Source organism: Rhinoderma darwinii, chromosome 3, assembly GCF_050947455.1.
Source record: "Rhinoderma darwinii isolate aRhiDar2 chromosome 3, aRhiDar2.hap1, whole genome shotgun sequence".
NCBI lineage: Eukaryota > Metazoa > Chordata > Amphibia > Anura > Rhinodermatidae > Rhinoderma > Rhinoderma darwinii.
Window position 1 is genome coordinate 400,672,285 of NC_134689.1, and position 19,529 is coordinate 400,691,813.

Genomic DNA, 19,529 nt, shown 5'->3' on the forward strand with positions numbered 1-19,529 from the left:
CAAATGTTGCAACAAATTTACGACTGTCTGGGCCACATTTGATCCATCTGTTACGACATACAGCAATGGCTTAAACAATGGCACTTTTATTTGCAAGCCCGGTACTATGTGGAGGTAGAGATGCAACATTTTTGTCATAAATGTGTCTAAATCCTCCACTCTACTTTTACGGTGAGTACCATGGGCAAAACAGTGCCAACTATATATGCCACAGAATCTCATTTATCGACCAATCAGCAAACATATCCGTCATACATATATAGTTACACATTTATGTCACATTTATGATTTGCAGGATAATGCGAATAATGGAGAATTCAAGCCGTTCAATTTTATTTCATAAGAGTCTCACTTAGAAAATAACTATGAATGACAAAAAAGAGTGCAGTGGTGCATCTGTGTACAATACGTTTCTGCCCCAGTCTGTATTCCCTGCGCACATTGTGCACAACACCTGCCGATCGGCACAGACCCTCATACATGACATTTTCTACAACCTGAGATGCTGTTCTGTTTTACAATTGTCAGGATAACATAACACTTATTTTTAGTGCAAAAGTAGGGCCCACGCGTTATTACAAATATTCACGCCTGCCCTTTGGCGCCACTTACAGGTCATAAATGCATGCAATAGAAGGGGACTGCTAGCCTAGTCCATTTTATTCTGGTCATCCATATATCTGAGTTATTTTATTTTTCAAGTATCAGCAAAAAAACAGTGCTACGAGGCCTCAGGTCGTCTCAGTTCTTCTCAGATGTGGTCATAACATAGGCGCAGCGCCTCAACACTTTAATAACATGAATATGAATCTCTGGGCTTATTGTTCATTTTTCACATGATAACCCATTGTTATTGTAGCAGGAGCATTCATGTAAAGGAACAGTATCACTATTATCCCCATAGAGGTGATGCTTATTTTGTAGTTCATACAAATCTACAAAGTCCCATAAAAAAGGAATCATTGTATAATAATGGGCCATTAGGATGGTAGACAGACTTGCCAACAAGTAGAACTTTGTATTGCAAAGGTGGAGAAGTAGTATGGTTTACCCATAAATATAACCCAAGGCCACAGCTGGGAGCGGGCATGTGCCCTAGGTACTAGGTCTGGGGGTGGGACGTGACAACAAGCCACTTTATCTTGGCCAAGGCATTCAGATAAAGAGCTGTGAACCAAGTCTTCAGCCCTGGGTGAAGTTACAACTCTGCGTGGTCATTGCCCAATCTGGCGAAGGTCCAAGTCATAGTCTTATGTCTATAGCCGACAACCAACAACCCAAAGCCATTCAATCCTGGGAATAATAGGGATGGGTTGAGTTTTGGTTGATCAGCACCTGCTTGTTCAGTGTCTGTAAGATGACACGTTTCTACTGCAGAATACTAAATGAAAGGGGTGATCTGATTGATTTGTTTTTCTTATAAATGAAGCCCAATAAGTTTTTTTATGGCAAAAAAAACAACCTAAACCCCGTTTATAATGCATATGTAGAAAGAGGGAAGTGTAAACCTGATGACTACAAAATAAGCAACGTTTCATGTTTAATAATACGTATTTTCAAGAGAGGTGATGTCATCAGATTTATATCCATAATTATAACACAGTTACATAAAAGACCACGAGGAAACCAAGACAGGGGGAGGAAACAAAAAAGCAAGAACAGTTATTTAAGTCTTGATAAGCATTGGCGTTCAATCTTTATCATGCCGGATCATAATAATAATAATAATATAATTATAATAATACACCATGGGAGACGTGTCACGTAGTATAAAATTGTAAGAATGTATTTAAGTAGTTGTCGTCGTCTTAACACCCTTTGTATTAGAAATAGGCAACATAAACCTCTTGCAATGTGCATCCTTATTTTTTAGAAACATATAATTGGTAGCAAATAACTTATGACATAAGGTGACAACGAGACACTTAAAATGAATGTCTACCTCATATAACCATGTTGTTTTTAGGTCCAGCATACTTTGCTAACCAATTTGTTAATAAATCTACAGAATTCCTGATTCTTTGCATAAATATAAATAATAAAATTCTATCTGCCAGCAGCCACCACTAGGGAGCGCTTGGGAGCTTACTGCATACTATTTTATTATTGAGCTCAATGTCTAAATAGTATGCAGTTAGCTCTGGAGCTCCCTCTAGGGGGGGCTACAAGCAGCCAGAATGAAATAATTTAACTATATGTCCATCTGACCTCTAAAACAAAAATCAGCTCAAAATGTTGGACCTATTTAAATAAATACAACAAAAAAAACAACAAAATGGGCTTTAAGGGTGGACATTCATTTTAAAGACTTCTCATATTTTGGGACTCAAGGGCATGTATTGAGGAGTGGTGCCCCATTTTGATATTGGGCCCTTCTCCACTATGTATGCGCCTTCTGGTTCACATCACTATACCACATCATGGGGCAAGAAGGCCCTGAGCAGGTTCCCCCCTCTCCCCATTCACACTGCTTTTTGGAGGGGGGACAGCATGACCCTTGATTTCTCTCTCTCCCTTGTTTGTTAATGTTGCAGTATCTGTGGAGAATGAGGTTTACATCGCCCAGGGGAGCAGGGGCTGGCTCTGGTATGTCCTCCCTTTAGAATGTAAGGGCAATATCAGTGTGGAAGCCATTTTTATCACTCTGTAGTAGGCCAGCTATATATTAGCTTTATACTCATTTTTAAAAAGGGTTTTTCCTTTTAAATAAAACAAAGAAGATTTACAAATATAATATAGACCATAATATAGATTTTCAAGCATGTTCCCCACAATACATAATTCTCAGCTCGCCACTTGGATAGAGATTCCAGTTTTTATCTATCATCATAAATTCAATGTGTATATATATATATTTATATTTAAACATTTTTTTGCCATTTATAATATTCATGCATCCGCCACACTCCGCATCTAACATTTTTCAAACAAAGTCGGAAAAAAAAGCATTTAAAATATCAGCAACGCAATTTTGTTTTTTGTGTTTTTTATGTCTCATTTTTGGGACTTTCAAGCAAAAAATCAGATGTTGAATCAAATGCTGCTTTTTTTTTTTTTTTTTCCAACATTTTTGTCTTTTTTTTTTTTCGTTGGATTTTTTTTTTCTTTTAATATTCTCATTTCCGCAGGCAATATGAACAAATATGAGCTCTAAACACTCTTGTGTGTGTGTGCATCTGCGTGCTCTTTCCAAGACATAAACCAGCACACATATATATCCAATCCTCTGGATGATAAAACTCATCAATACAAATTGAGAAAAAGAAAATAAAATAATACCATTTTGTACATTTTCCAAAAGTTCTCTGTAGCTTTTTTTTTTTTATGTAGAATTTTTTTCACGCCGGTTTTGCGTTTTTGTTTGTTTCTTGTCTTCTGGAACGATTTGACCAATGGAAATGTTTCTGAAAGGTGATATTGGGATAGCTCAGAGAGCAGGGAGGGGGGATTTGGTGGTAAACTTGTTGCTTTATCCTCCTGAGTGTCATCTACTCTCTTTGAAAATACAGATGCCCTCTTGAAATTTTTGGAACTATAAAAACATGCTGCAAGGGCGTGGTTCCTTTTACCAAAAATGTGGAAAGGAATAAAAGGAGGATTTTCTTTTTGGTGGCAATTTCGAATGTTTTGGGCAACATATATTCCTCCCCCTGTCTTTTTCCTTTTTGCAGATGTGTCTTTGATTTCCCTGCTAGATTGTAGTTCATTTTTATTAATTTGATATATATATATATATATATATAAATATAAATATGAATATATATATATTTTATTTAGCACCAGTCGTCCTCCTCACTCTCACTGTAACGTTCGTGACGAGATTTAGTGGGTCGCGGGGTCCCATGGGAGTAGCCGTTGGGCAGCCTGCGCCCATGTGGCGAAAGGGGGAGTGCCCCCCCGGGGTCAGCAGTCCTGGAGGTGCGCTGGTCACAGGGGTGTGGTCCCTCATAGGAGGAATCCCGGTAAGGACCACTGTGCCTGCATCCAGCACGAGGGGCATCAGAGCAGTGTCCCCTGGTGTGACGATGTGATCGAGGAGAATCGTTATGAGTGGCTCGTCTTTCGTTGCTGCCCACGTTGCTGTCATTCGTCGGGTATCTTCTTGGGAGGGGTGTCGTAATTCTGCAGGGGGACAGTTGCTCCTGTTGCTGGGAGGGGCAGATGCTAGCAGGCCGGCGAACCACAGGGGAGTAGGTAATTCGTGGCCTGGGAGTTTGGGGAAGCTGGGGCAGCTGTCGCCTTCCTCTGCGGGGTGTGCTGGCCCCAGAGGTTGAGGGCACGGGGCTGCCATCCACTGAACTACTGCCCTACACAAAAATCCAAACAAAATGGGAATTCAAGAGCAAGAGAAAACACAAAAAGGAGACACACCAGGTGGGACGGATACAGGACACAAGAGGTTGGAAAGAGAGTAAAAAGGGTGATGAAAAAGGAAATAATGGAGAACCAGAAACATGAGTTGTTATGTCGGGTATATCGATGACGGAAAGAGTGAGATGTATAGAATAAAAGGATATGTCCACAGGAGCACACAGAGACACAATAGTAAAACAGATGAGATGAATGATAGAATGGATTAGAACAACAAACAGAGGACAAGGGTGTTCAAGGATGGAAGACAAAGATAGGACACAATTAACACATAAGGGAGGTGAGTTAAGAAATTAGCAAGAAGAGGAGAGAAGTGCCCTCACATGTACACAGAAGGTTTATGAGGGTTTAGAGGGGATGGGGAAAGGGTGCAACAGCAACAAGGAAATAAAAAAAATAACAGAAAAAGTGGAAAAAATATGGATTTTCTGTAAGTTTTAGTGCAGCAACAAGCAGATTGAGCAAAACAAGCAAGGGGTAAAGAGACAGAAGATCCAACCAAAGTGAGAGTAGGCAACTAAAAGACAGATAAAGCCCACTACTACCAGACCTTCTCCACCTTCACCACTTCTCATCGTATACCCATAACCACCTGCATTCCCTTTAAAAATACATGAGCAGCAAGAAAAATGTGACAGTATGGGAAGCTGATAAGGGGAGGAAAGGGCAAGCAGGCAAAGAAATGGCAACTTTGGAAGGAGAGAGAGATGAAAGGAGGGGGGTATCACAGTAGAGCCCCTCCAGCCACAGAATAAATATCACAAACGCAAGAAGTTAGAGTAAGGATGGAGAGAGGATAGAGGGGATGGGGGTGATTTTATATTAAATCTTCTAACAAATAATTTCTCTGTTTATTCTTTCTCTACTCTGCATTATTAAAGAGCATTTGTCACCAGTTATAATCAATGTTATATTTCAATATATTCTTGTAAGAAAATTCAATAAAATGTACTGTTTTGGAGTCTTTGAGCGAATGAGTCTAAGGGGTGTGTCTACCTCTGAATGAGTCTAAGGGGTGTGTCTACCTCTGAATGAGTCTAAGGGGTGTGTCTACCTCTGAATGAGTCTAAAGGCTGGAGCTTCAGTGATGACTTTAAACAATCACATTGACAGTTTCACAGACGAGATTACGTGACAGGCTAATGAGCTGTCAGCTTGTGGAGTAAGCTGCTCAATTACGTATTCTAAAAGGGTTTGAACCTCTAATGAATATTCATGAGCAGCTATTTTCTGATTCAGGAATATTACAGTGTGAGTTATATGAAAACAATAATATCTCGTAGTGCAGAATATATTTATTATATCATTCTATCAGGATATGTGCAAAAACAGAAAAAGCGTTTTGGTGACAGATACTCTTTAATACACAACACAATGTAATTCTTGAAGATGTAGAATACGAGGACAGTGTGTTAAGTACCAAAATGATAAAATACAAGCTACTAATAATGATTACAAATGTATATGTCATTATTTGTTTTTAAAAAGAACATGAGAATAGTCTTTTTTTTCTTATAAGGTCCTCTGTACAATGAAGAATAAGGAGCATTGACAACTTAAATACAGAGTTCTTCCCATTTCTTAGTAGTCAGGGCTGCAAGGATGTGTGTCATGTGACCTCTTTGTTCTATAATATGGCTGACAGTGATTAACACTATAAGGCCAGGTCCCCACATGGTGTAAACACTGCGGAATTTCCTCAACGGAATTCTGTGCGGAAATTCCACAGCATTTACAGTAGCAGCAAAGTGGAGGAAAATCTCATGCCCACGCTGCGGAAAAAAAAGTAATAAATTGACCTGCGATGCTGCGTTTTCGTTGCTTTTCTGGTGCGGGTTTTCCCCATTGAATTCAATGGGGATGCAAAGCCTGTAACAGAACGCTAAGTTTTGCGACGGAATCCTAGAGATTCCACCGTAAAAATCCCAACTCAGAAAAAAAAAAATCATACTTACCCAGAACTCTCTGCTTCTTCCTGCAGTCCGGCCTCCTGGGATGACGTTTCATCCCATGTGACCACGTTAGTCAGGCTTCAGCGTCACATGGCCTGCAACGTCCTCTTAGGAGGCCGGACTACATGCAGAAGAGAGGGAGGGGGTAAGTATAAATGATTTTTCTTTTTCCAGTGCTGCTTTCCGCAGCGGAAACTCTGTCTGAAAAACTGACTTTTTACGTACGGAATACGTTGCGGGTTCCAGGTCGGATACGCAGCGTATCCGACACCTGGGAACCTGGCCTAAGAGGTTGTAAATGCAACTGCACTAAATAGTTTAGTGTTTAGTTGAGGGCAGATGTAATTAATAGATGTCCGGAGCTACACACAGGAGCTTCGTAGTATGACAGATTGAGTCTAAATAAATATATTGAGTCAAGCAAAAGCCAAATTTACACTATAATGTCAAAAGTATGTAAACACCCCTGCCATTTATTGAGTTTAGGTGTTTTAGCCACACCCTTTGAAAATAGGTGCATAAAATCAAGAACACTGCCATTTAATTTCCATAGACAAATATTGCTCATAGTATGGATAGTACTGAAGAGCTCAGTAAATTTAAATGTGGCACTGTCTAAGGATGGCACCTATGGCTTTTCGATTAGTAAAAGCTATTATTATTATTATTATTATTATTACCTGCTAGATCTGCCCCGGTCACCTGTAAGTGTTGTTATTATTATCTGCTAGATCTCCCACGGTCACCTGTAAGTGCTATTTTTGTAAAGTGGAAGCATCTAGGAGTAACAACAGTTCAGCCTTGAAGCGATAAACCAGGCAAAGTCACAGAGCACGCCCGCCGAGTGTTCTAACGCGTGCGGTGTGTAAAAATCACCTATTCTCTGCAGAGATTAATCATATCTCACTTTCTGGCAATCTGATGGAGGAACTTGGGTTTGGCTAATGCCAGGAGAACGCTACCTAACAGAGTTATTAGTGTTAATATGTGGTGGAGGAGGGATGATGGTCTGGGGCTGTTATTCAGGGTTTGGCTATTTCAAGTGAAGGGTAAGGCCGGATTCACACGAGCGTGTTTGGTCCGTGATATACGGTCCGTATGTCGGCAGTATTTCCCAGACCGAACAAACACTTCAGGGAGCCGGGCTCCTAGCATCATAGTTATGTACGACGCTAGGAGTCCCTGCCTCGCTGCGGGACAACTGTCCCATACTGTAATCATGTTTTCTGTATGGGACAGTTTTCCCGTAGAGAGACAGGGACTCCTAGCGTTGTACATAACTATGAAGCTAGGAGCCTGGCTCCCTGCAGTGTGTTCGGTCCGGGACATACTGCCGACATACCGTATATCATAGACCGAACACTCGTGTGAATCCGGCCTTAAAGGGAACCTGTCACCAGCATTTCACCTTTTGAACTTTACTTATCACTCACTGGCCGCTGCTATAAAAAGTTCATTGCCGTTATCCCCTCTCCTAAACTCCTCCTCCGACTGTAAATAACGGTCTGCAAACATTATTCGCTTTTTATCATAATAATGCGGTGTTCCTTTGTGCACACACACCAGAAGAGGACATCAATGAACAAGCGCGGAATTTAGTGTGCTGGGGGAAGGCGAGGAGCTGTCAATCAAAATTAAGGAGGCGGGGTTAACTCAGAAAGATTTGAGGAATGAAGATTTGACTCTTTTCAAACGAAGATTTGACTCTTATGCTCATTAGCATACGGTGTGGGACACTAAAAAACTGAATACTAAAGCTACAGAGCCGACTAAGAAGATAACTATAGGTTATATAGAAATGATTTTTCACCCACTACCACCAGGTATTGCTGGTTTAATAGGTGAAATGCTGGTGACAGGTTCCCTTTAATACCACAGCATACAATGACATTTTACACAATTGTATTCTTTCAACTTTGTGGTAACTATTTGGGGTTCAGCCCTTTCCTGTTTCAGCACGACTGCACCCCTGAGGCACACAGTGAGCTTCATAAAGACATGGGGTGAGGAGTTTGTTTTGGAGGAATTTGAGTGGCTGCAAAGAGTCCTGACCTCAACCCCATCCAATACCCTTGGGATGAATTGTAACGCTGATTGTGATCCAGACCTTCTCCCCCAACATCAGTGCCTGACTCCACAAATGTTCTTCTGGCTGAATGGGAGCAAATTCCCTCAGACACACTCCAAAGTCTTGTAAAAAACCTTTCCAGAAGAGTGGAGGGTATTATAGCTGCTATAGGCACCCAACTCCATAAGAACATCCATGGTTCTGGAATGGGATGTCCAACAAGCTCATATAGGTGTAATAATCAGGTGTCCACATATTTTTGGCTATTTAGTCTGCATGTAGATTTTAAATGAGCATTATGTGACAGAATATGAAAAAGAAAGTTGCCGGGAAGTCACATGAAAATCACATTACTACAGCTGTCACGAGACTTAGCCTAAAATTGCCTGTCCAAGGGGTTGTTTGCTTTAGTATAGACAACCCCTTTCTATATGCCATATGTATGTAAGAGAGGAGGTCCCTTGGACACCCATCTATTGTGAAAATGGCGCTAGGAAAGTGCTGTATCATTTCGGCTTAGGCAAGCTCCACTCGGTTGTTTTCCATGGCCGCCAGGTCGGCCATTGACTATATCAACTCTTGCAGATTTAGGACTAATAAGCCAGACCCAGGCTCCACCACACCTCTTCTGCGAGACAAAACCCACAAGTGTCTCAGGTGTCTTAAAAGTGTAAGGTCGCATTTAAATGTCTGTATTCAGCAACACCCAGACCCCCGCAATTCTAATGATGGTGATCTTTGTTCAGTTCAGTAGAACCGCGGAGGTCCAGATCTTGTGCATGTAATACAGACGTTAAAAGGCAGCTGTATTATGGCCATCAGCTGCATCACCTTGATAAATTTCTCTCAATGTGCACTGTTGAAGGGCCTGTCAATACCCCAACAAAGAAGGTGCACCCAATATCATCTAAGAGAATATGAAATGCGTGCAGAAACTTTTTTATAGATGCAACGCGTGCAAAAGCATAGCAACTCCTTTCCATTAGTCCTATTATGACATATGGATGTCAAAGAGGTAGGACCCCCTGCTCAGGAACCCCCTTTATGAGCCAAAAAGAACAGCCGCAAAGTATGAGTAGCTCCTGCTCTGGTGGATCTGGCACGTCCATGCATTAAATGGTCGGCCATTTAATTGAATCGCCGGCATGTAATACTACATTTGGCCTGCAGCAGGGACATATTTCATATGTTAGTGATTAAAAAATACCATATACATGTAAATGTTATTAGTAGCTTGCTATATTATATGTCCTAAGTGTTCTTCTCTCCAATTTTTGTGTTTATATACTGTCCTGCTCTTCCTTCCCTTTCCAGTCTGTCTTCACCCCCTGGTTACATATCATTGAAGGAAGAACCCACCTGTCTTTGTGGAGCATAGTCTCGGCCCTCACTTGGTGAACGAGAACTTGGTCTCCCATAATCTAGACGTTCTCTATCAGATCCAGGGTGGTGGTGATGGTGGTGGTGATGATGGTGATGGTGGTGGTGATGCTTTCTGTCTCGGGTTCGTCCTCGTTCTTCTGAAGGCAGGTCACATGACTGTGTTGTGGTGCTGAGCTCTGTACCAAGACCTATGGATGGTATCAAATGATGAGAAATTAGGTTATGTAAATCTTCTATTAGAAAGTATTCATCACAATGGCCCCTGCCGCAGAAAAGCTCACAATCTGAGTCAAGCACTCAGACTCAAATCAAATCATTGAATAAGTTATTATAATACTGTTTGGCCAGGTTCAAAAACTTTTGATAAAATATGTAGCAAAATCAGATGCTTTTACGTGCGGATTTTGAGATGGATTTTATTTTTCCAGGGCCGTTTTAACATTTTGTTGGGCCCAATGCAAATATTTAAAGGGCCAGTCCCCCTCTGTACACCATTTCCAAGTGTTGGAGGAAAAATATTCAAAAAGGTACAAACCTTACTTCTTCTTGTCTTGTTGAGAGAAAGTGATATGGCAACAAAACTTTAAGCAGCAACTTATGCAGTGTTGGGAAGATTTTTTTTCAGCCTTAGGGTATGTTCACACGCAGTAGCAAAATACGTCCGAAATTACGGAGCTGTTTTCGCCTGATTTTCAGACGTTTTTGTAAATACTCATGTTTTTCGCTGCGTATTTTACGGACGTTATTGGAGCTGTTTTTCAATCGAGTCAATGAAAAATGGCTCCAAAAACATCCCAAGAAGTGTCCTGCACTTCTTTTGACGAGCTGTCATTTTACGCGCCGTATTTTGACAATAACACTTAAAATAAAGACTCCTGGGAACAGAACATCGTAATTCCCATTGAAAGCAATGGGCAGATGTTTGTAGGCGTATTAGGGGCGCCCGAATTCCGTCTGAAACCACTGCGTGTGAACATACCCTTAAAGCGTACCTAACTTTTCAGATGACTTTTCAGAATAAGCTCTCATATGTGTGCATGAGGAATAACACTATTTCTGGCCATTATATGACTTATATTCTGTATTTATTTTTTTTAACAGTTTTACCCTCTGCAGGCTCTATCTCTAATTCTCAGTTGTCTCTGATCTAGTCGGTGGAGCCTAATGGCTATCAAGTCTTCTATACACTGCACACATAGACGAGGAGAATCCTGCTCACCTATCTCTATCACATATGTATAGAAGCTGCAGCAGCATGGAGGAGATTATACAGCAGTACAGACCAGTATAGCTGAGAATCCAGTACTGGGGTGACATAGAAATCTTACCAGTAGCCTGTGTTTTTCTCACTCTTCTGCTGCTTCCTCCCCCTGAGCCCCCCTCCATAGACTTGTATGCAGTGCCTGTTGTTGACTCCTCCTGCTCACATTCCCCTCCCCATAGACTTGTATAGCAGGCAGTGAAGTGACACCCCCCCCCCACTTTCTGCAGTCTGTAAATTCTGTTCTGAAGCCTGGGACGGACATTGCTTGACTACAGGAGGTGGACAGCAGATTACAGGAAGGGAGACACCTAGTGGCAGTAACTTCACACAGAATTTGCATGGATAAAACCACACAATTTTAAGTTGCTATATATCAGGTATCATATTAGATTATCGTAAGTTGTTTGAAAAGTGAGTGTCCTTTTAAAGGGGTTGCCCAGTCAAGGACAGCTGATGACCATAGGATAAGTCTTCATTATATGATTGGTGGGGGTTTGACATCTGGACCCCGCACTGAACAGATGCCCCGGCTGCCTGTGGGCACCGGATGTTATGCAGGATGTGCAGTATTCTGAGCCAGAAGCAGATGGCTCCATACACTGCATAGTGGCCGAGCTGCAGAACAGCAACTCCGCTCCTATTCACTTGAATAGGAGCAGTACTACACCTTGTCCTCTATTTCGTGACCGGAGCCATCTGCTTCCAGCATGGACATCCGGTGCTTGAAGCCAGCCGGAGCAGCTGATCGGCGCAAAGTCTGGGTGTCGGACCCCCACTGATCATATACAGATGACCTAACCTGTGGAAAGGTCATCAGTTGTCCGTGCCTGGACAACCCCTTTAACTTTGTGTTTGTCAGCCTCAGACACCTCCATAAGCAGCTGTGCCTCAGATGCCCAATACATTGCCTAAAATGATCCCCAGTAAGGATACCAGATAAGCTGTAAAACATTTTACCAGATTATGTATAAAAAAAAATAAGAAAAGTGTAATATAGGTAATGAAAGTAAATGTGGCCGCCTTGCGACTTGCAGGTTGACAGTCGCACAAAATCGGAACCTGTCTCATTTCACTTTCATCATTTGCAATGCAGTTGTCACGGCCAAAGTCACCGTAAGGCCCAGCTTAAAAAGAGAGGAAAATGTACAAACCTGATTCCATATCCACATAGTGAGTTAATGATCGCTCAGACACCCGATGTCCACGCTCTCTCCTGCGTTGGTGTCCGGGGCGAGGGCCTTCATCAGGGGTGACTCTCTCCAATGAGTATTCATTTAGACGAATGCCTTTGGACCGAGAATGACCAAGCATAGAAGTAGAACGTTTCATTGGGCTTCCATCTGTAATAGTCTGCAAATTGGGAATAAGGTAATGTTAAGTGTCCAGTCACAGCTTACCACAGGCAGAAATAAGATAAACTTTATGTGAAAAGTATAAAGAAACGTTTTGCACATTAAATACATTTCACAGGTTTTAACGGGGTTGTCCTGTATTGGAAAATAGGGTCTCTTGTGCCACTCTTATCCGTGGTTGTATCTGGTATTGCAGCTCAGCCCTATTCAGCTGAATACCAGATCTAGTCCATGGAGAAGACTGATTCTGTTTCTGCAAAATAAGCAAACCTTTTTTTCTAATCCTGGACAGCCCCTTTAAGCTTTTATGGTCAGGGCTCTCATTTACCATATATCTGCATCAGGGTTGCCAACCGTCTGTAAATTTACAGACAGTCCGCAAAAATGGGTGTTTTTTTCTGCCGTCTGTAGCGTCCGGCAGAAAAAAGCACCGTCCGGGATTTTCGTCAGTCTCCTGGAACTTTGCACTGCGCATGCGCCAAAATTCACATGCGCAGTGCAAAGGAATAGTAGGCCACGGCCGGGCATATTTTCATATTCTGTGGAACCTGAAAATATGCAGGCCGGCCGCTGCCAAGTGAGGTCGGTGCTGGGTCTGGGAGTGGACCAATCCAGTCACCTGATATGAGGTCAGGTGTCTCGGGTCAGGGGTCTGGTCCAGTCCTGTGCCGTCGCCGACCCCATTCAAAGTGATCCTCCGCCGCTTTGCTTCGCCGCATGACCACCTCCTCCTCCTGACGGTGAGTGGTGTCAGGCAGAGCGGAGAGTGGTAGTGTTAGGCTACCGCTCTCCGCTCTGTTTGCATTAAGTACAAGGGAAGGGGGGGCGCTTTGTGTGGCTACACAGGGGAGCTGTGTGGCACTATATACAAGGGGGCTGTGTGTGGCGCTATCTACAAGGGGGGTCTGTGTGTCGCTATCTAGCTATCTACAAGGGGGGCTGTGTGTGACGCTATCTAGAAGGGGGGCTGTGTGTGGCGCTATCTACAAGGGCAGGCTGTGTGTGGCGCTATATACAGGAGGTGGGGGGCTGTGTGTGGTGCTATATACAGGGGGGGTTGTGTGTGGCGCTATATACAGGGTGCTGTGTGTGACGCTATATACAGGGGCTGTGTGTGACGCTATATACAGGGGGGCTGTGTGTGGTGCTATATACATGGGGGGCTGTGTGTGGCGCTATCTACAGGGTGGCTGTGTGTGGCGCTATCTACAGGGGGGCTGTGTGTGGTACTATCTACATGGGGGGCTGTGTCTGGCGCTATATATAGGGGGGCTGTGTGTGGTACTATATACAAGGGGGGCTGTGTGGCGTTATTTACAAGGGGGAGCTGTGTGGCTATCTACAAAAGGGACTGTGTGTGGTGTTATCTGCAGGGGGCATGGTTACGGATGGGGGCACTTTTTTTGTGTCGAGCACTGAGGGATGATTATTACCATCTGGGGCGCTGTGGATTACGAGTTTGTTTAGAGGATGGGGTATAGGCGGGGAGGTGCTGGAAAAGCGAGAAGCCAACATGTCTGTGTGTCACATTCTGCAAAGATGAGTCGTGGCCGGATGGAGAAAAAAAGGGAAAGTGAACGACTAATGAGAGAAAACATCACCTAAGTTAGCGGGTGAAAGCTACAAGAGGAGCTGTGATTGGTGAGTCACTCCTAGAACACTGCACAGGCAACAATTTTGTAATGTGTCCGTAAAAATTTTGGTCTGTCCGTGAATTTTAGCTCAGTTGTCCAGAAATTTCTGAAGTGGAGGTTGGCAACCCTGATCTGCATGTGTCCTGTGAACTGTAAGCTGCATTCTTTTTTATGTGTTTATGTGTATCACTTGTATATAATGTTTTATAGTTTATAGCACTACATAAGATGACAAACATCTGCTAACAGTCCTGATGTTTGTAGGACTCTTCTGAGAACTAGATGCCAAAGGGGCGGGGCATAGGTAAATTTACATTAAAAATGCTAGGTTGTATAGGGGCGGGTCTTAAAATGACCTGCGATTTGGGATTTCAATCTTTGGAAGTATGAATATTATTGTCATTTTGTCCATAGATTTTCATTATGCAAATTGTTGTAATGGGGTCCAATGTATTTTGAAGGACTATGGGAGCAAGTGGGGGAAAGGTGTCAGTGGGAAAATCGAAAAGTTATTGTCATGTCACCGCCATCATCTCATGTTACCAGTGTTTCTACAGTGATTCTTCCAGTTAGGGCTATGTGTGATGTAATACTGTGGCCCTAACCGAGATTTACTGGATGGAAGCCACCACAGGCAGGAAGATGCCAAGAGGAATAATAACCTGTACAGAACTCCTTCCTTCTGTATCTAGGAAATTCTCTTATATGGTTTATACCCTAATATAAACCCTATATTATAAACGTCAGACAGAATGCGGATTAGTCACAGCAAAAATCTATTTGGCGGCACATTTGGGGCAGTCACTAAAGAGTTTGTCTCATGAATATAACCCCTTTTTTCTAATGAACCTGGCCCAGGCACTGAAGGCGAAAACGTCGTTTTACATGTCAGCCATTGAAATGTAGGGTTGTCCATGTAAGGGCCTGTTCACATCAGCGTTGGGCTTCTGTTCATCGGTTCCTTTCGACCTTTCCGTCGGAGGAACCGATGAACGGAAACCATAGCTTCCGTTTGCATTCCCATTGATTTCAATGGTAATGCTTCCATTGCAGTTGGTTTCCGTTTGTTTCCATTCCGTAAAGTTTCCATTTTTTTTTGTGAAAACAATAACTCAATCGACTTCGCTATTGTTTCCGCAAGAAAACCCTGAAACTTGACGGAATGGAAACCAACTGCAACGGTAGCATTACCATTGAAATCAATGGTAATGCAAACGGAAGCTATGGTTTCCGTTCATTGGTTCCTCCGACGGAAATGTCTGACCGCACCGATGAACAAAAGCCCCGACACTGATGTGAAAAGCGCCCTAATACATGAAAGGGCCGCATTCACCAGAGCGAGACCAGGCGCTCTGTCTCAGTGGGGAACCCTGCTCTATGAAGTCTGATAGGTCATATGGAATGGTGCTGTCTTAGTGAAATAGCCCCTTTATCATTGACAATCCAATGATGAGTCCAAAGAGTGGTAATATATTTGATCAAATAAAATATATCACATATGGTTTGGTTTCTATCTGCTGCTATAGCCATACTAAGGCATGCTGTCTCCAAGCATAAAAGAGTTAAGAAAACCATATTCAGGAGGCGGAAAAACAATATGGCTTCTCAGATATATCTTGGGATGCAGTAAGGAAGCGGATTTCAAAAACTTAAAAAAAAGCTAATGATAGACCCAACTTCAATTAAACCAGCAGCACTGATATTAAATCTAACATATAAGCATCCACGGCTACTCTCCCACATTGTCTGGGAGCTGAAATAGGGAACATCTCCTGCAGCTCCAGCAAAGCAAGCAAATATCCCACAAAATGCAGTCACCATTAGAGAAAGCTAGCTGTATAAATATGTATGTAGTGAGCGCCCTCTAGTGACGGCTAAAGGCAGACAGAATTTTATCATTACATTCTATTGGGGGTGCTCTGATAGCATTGTATATCAGGGGGCAGCCTCCTGACACTGTAGCTGTTAGTGTGGCGTGGCCTGTTCTTATGGGCTAGGTGTACATAGAAAACAATATATCTCCTCCTCACTGCGGGTGGGGGGGATTGCAGTGAGGAGGATGATGGGGGGGTTCAGGACCCCCGTTTTCACGAAAGGTATGGGTCGCTTGTCGATTCTGGGACAACTACTGTCAGCCTATTTTGGACCTCCAGGACTCAGCGTTTCTTTTTTCTATTTTTTAATGCCGCAATTGAAGAGCCATTGCTTTTTTCGTTTCCCGTCATTTTAACCGAATGAGAACTTCTGCAGCTTCCGTCCATAATATGGCTGCAGATGGCGGAGCATGTGACCAGACCCGTCACTCTGCATCCTCCACTGTAACACACTGCGTCCAGAAAACGAGCACAGGTGCAGTGTGTTACTATGGAGGATGCAGAGTGGCATATCTGGTCACATGCTTCTCCATCTGTAGTGGCCATATTGCGGATCGGAGCGGCGGGCAGCCCTAAGATGTAGCTGTTATAGCAACTGGTCGTGGCTTATGAACGCCGACAGTCGGACCCCCACTGATCTAATATTGATGGCATATCCTACGGATAAGCCATTAATTTTAATAACCCAGATGACCCCTTTAATAAGTTTATTAAAATAATGTTTACAATGTATTACTGAATACCAACTCCTTTAAAGAGGCTCTGTCACCAGATTTTGCAGCCCCTATCTCCTATTGCAGCAGATCGGCGCTGCAATGTAGATAAGAGTAACGTTTTTATTTTTAAAAAACTAGCATTTTTGGCCAAGTTATGACCATTTTCGTATTTATGCAAATGAGGCTTGCAAAAGTACAACTGGGCGTGTTGAAAAGTAAAAGTCCAACTGGGCGTGTATTATGTGCGTACATCGGGGCGTGTTTACTACTTTTACTAGCTGGGCGTTCTGATGAGAAGTATCATCCACTTCTCTTCACAACGCCCAGCTTCTGGCAGTGCAGACACAGCGTGTTCTCGAGAGATCACGCTGTGACGTCACTCACAGGTCCTGCATCGTGTCAGGACACATCGGCACCAGAGGCTACAGATGATTCTGCAGCAGCATCGGCGTTTGCAGGTAAGTCCATGTAGCTACTTACCTACAAATGCTGATGCTGCTGCAGAATCAACTGTAGCCTCTGGTGCCGACACGATGCAGGACCTGTGAGTGACGTCACAGATCTGCACTGCCAGAAGCTGGGCGTTGTGAAGAGAAGTGGATGATACTTCTAATCAGAACGCCCAGCTAGTAAAAGTAGTAAACACGCCCGATGTACGCACATAATACACGCCCAGTTGTACTTTTACTGTAAACACGCCCACTTGGACTTTTGCAAGCCTCATTTGCATAAATACGAAAATGGTCATAACTTGGCCAAAAATGCTAGTTTTTTAAAAATAAAAACGTTACTGTAATCTACATTGCAGCGCCGATCTGCTGCAATAGCAGATAGGGGCTGCAAAATCTGGTGACAGAGCCTCTTTAAGTTTTATTTCTTTTTGGGGGATGGGAAAAAAAATCAATTCCAACATAATTTTTTAGCCTTTTTTTTACGCTTTATTATACGGGTCGTTACAACTGTGGTACTTTTGCACAATAAAATATTAGCAATTTTTTTTTATTTTTTTTTACTGTTTCTGCTTTGTTATTTTGATGTAGCCGTACCAGGGATTATTTTTTGCAGTTCTATTTTTTTACCACCATTTTGGAGTACAATTTATTGATAAGCTTGTATTCATTTGTTTTTTAGAGGAAATTGGGAGAAAAAAAGCAAAATCTGCCATTGTTTTTCAATTTTTTTTTAGATTTGTTATGTTTATTCTATGGGTCTTTACGATTTTGGCGATACCATATATCTATTTTTTTATTGTTTGATATTTTAAAATCGTAAATTATTTTTCATTGAAAAATTTATTCTTTTTTTGAGGTGGGGGAGGGGCCTGTCAGGCATCTATTAGGCCTCATGCCTCTGGTAGACCCGGGCGCCTTTGTTAGACACCCATCACCTGCCCACATTATAACAACATACTTCTTTTAACCCCCGTGCCCCCTCTAACTTGCTTTTTAGAAGAAACTAATCCAATTGCTGCCAACCGATCTTGATTGTAGAAATCATTGTCTGCCCGCAGCCACTCTTGTAACTACATGTGCCATGGTGCCTTGCCCAGACATCACATAGGGAGATGTGGCCAGATCACATCATCGAAAGCTATAATTACATAGATGATTCCAAATAGTGTGCAGGACGCTGGATCGCTACAGATGCAGGTCTAAGGCCCAGGAGAGGCTGCAGACTGCGCCCTGTGCAGCAGCGAGTATAATCTTAAAGACAGTGTGTAAACTCTAGCCCACTGCAGAGAGGGGCAAACATGATTGGTTAGCAACAGCCTTACATCATAAACAGGAAGCAGCCAGGAGGAGATTCAGTGACAACATTAGAATACACAGGGCTGAGAAGATATGTGGTGGTCACCCAGTGCACTGCTTGATTGTTGCTATGCAACATCCCAGATACATTCTGCCTGATATGATATTAGTCTACAAAAGGCTTTTACTGAAACTCACTGTTTAGACTCAACTCTAACAGTGCATAGACCTAAACACAATTTTTCATCAACTATATAAAGTGCAATTAACGAGTTTATTATTAAAATAATTGAAAACACAAGTTATGTCCTTTTATTATGTAACTTATTAATTATATGTGTTAAAGAATATAGCTTTCGCTACATTTCACTTTTCAGGATTACGTTGCTGTCCAACTGTCTAAGGCAAAAGATGTCTAAAGGCAAGTCGCTGCTGTAATGTATTTTTTGTGACTTTGTGTCGCTACTGTATCTATTATTGTTCGTTTAGGCCACTTTCACACTGTGTTTATGGTCTCCAGAGGCTGTGACAGAGGCCATACAGTGGCATCGGTCACCAATAGACTCTCATGTTATAAAAACCGTATACTGCGCTGTACCCTTTTTTTGCGGGATGCCTCGACTATGCGATTTTCTATCCAGCGAAACGGTATCCCAGACGTATGCCACCCGACTGGGCCCAAAAGGACACTCTTGGCTCTTGTCGGTATAATGGGATCCTAGTGGTACATTTAATGTATGCGTTGGCAGCTTTCTCAGCGCATAAGTCAAATGCGTAAGAAAGCAGTGGCAATGGTGCCATAGTATAGCCATGTTTACATCCTCACTGAAACACGGTATCTTTTTATCATTCGTTCTCTCCAGATGTGTGAATTCAATATTCACTACTTATCAATCTCCCTGACATGTTTCGCAGTTACCACCGGCTTCATCAGGGAAACATCTGGCAGGAATTTGTAAATTAAATTTTCCGGGTCATCCTCATTTTCTCCCTAGATGTCCATTCACATGGTACTTATGTAAAGACTGATCTGTAGCCCCTATGAGACTATAAGCTATTTGCTAAACTCGAGAAGTACATGTTTGATATGTCACAGCTGCCAGGGGCGTAACTAGGAAAGACTGGGCCCCATAGCAAACTTTTGACTGGGGCCCCCCCTCCGCTGGG

General features: G+C 42.6%; 1 protein-coding gene and 1 long non-coding RNA gene across 11 annotated transcripts in view; one reads left to right on the plus strand and one right to left on the minus strand.

Moving 5' to 3' along the window:
• The window catches only part of LOC142750216 (uncharacterized), a 212,875-nt gene that overhangs the window by 119,133 nt on the left and 74,213 nt on the right, over positions 1-19,529 (plus strand). The window lies entirely within an intron of this gene.
• CACNA1A (calcium voltage-gated channel subunit alpha1 A) overlaps positions 312-19,529 on the minus strand; it is a 267,076-nt gene continuing 247,858 nt past the window's right edge. For 6 of the 7 annotated variants that reach the window (XM_075859128.1, XM_075859126.1, XM_075859122.1 and 3 more), the window contains 3 exons: positions 12,190-12,388; positions 9,751-9,962; positions 312-4,307 (listed from right to left, as the gene is read on the minus strand). In XM_075859128.1, the coding sequence (XP_075715243.1) occupies positions 3,774-4,307; positions 9,751-9,962; positions 12,190-12,388 (945 nt within the window). In that variant the 3' untranslated portion in view covers positions 312-3,773. The remainder of the gene's footprint in view (positions 4,308-9,750; positions 9,963-12,189; positions 12,389-19,529) is intronic. The other variant, XM_075859129.1, reaches the window with a different exon arrangement.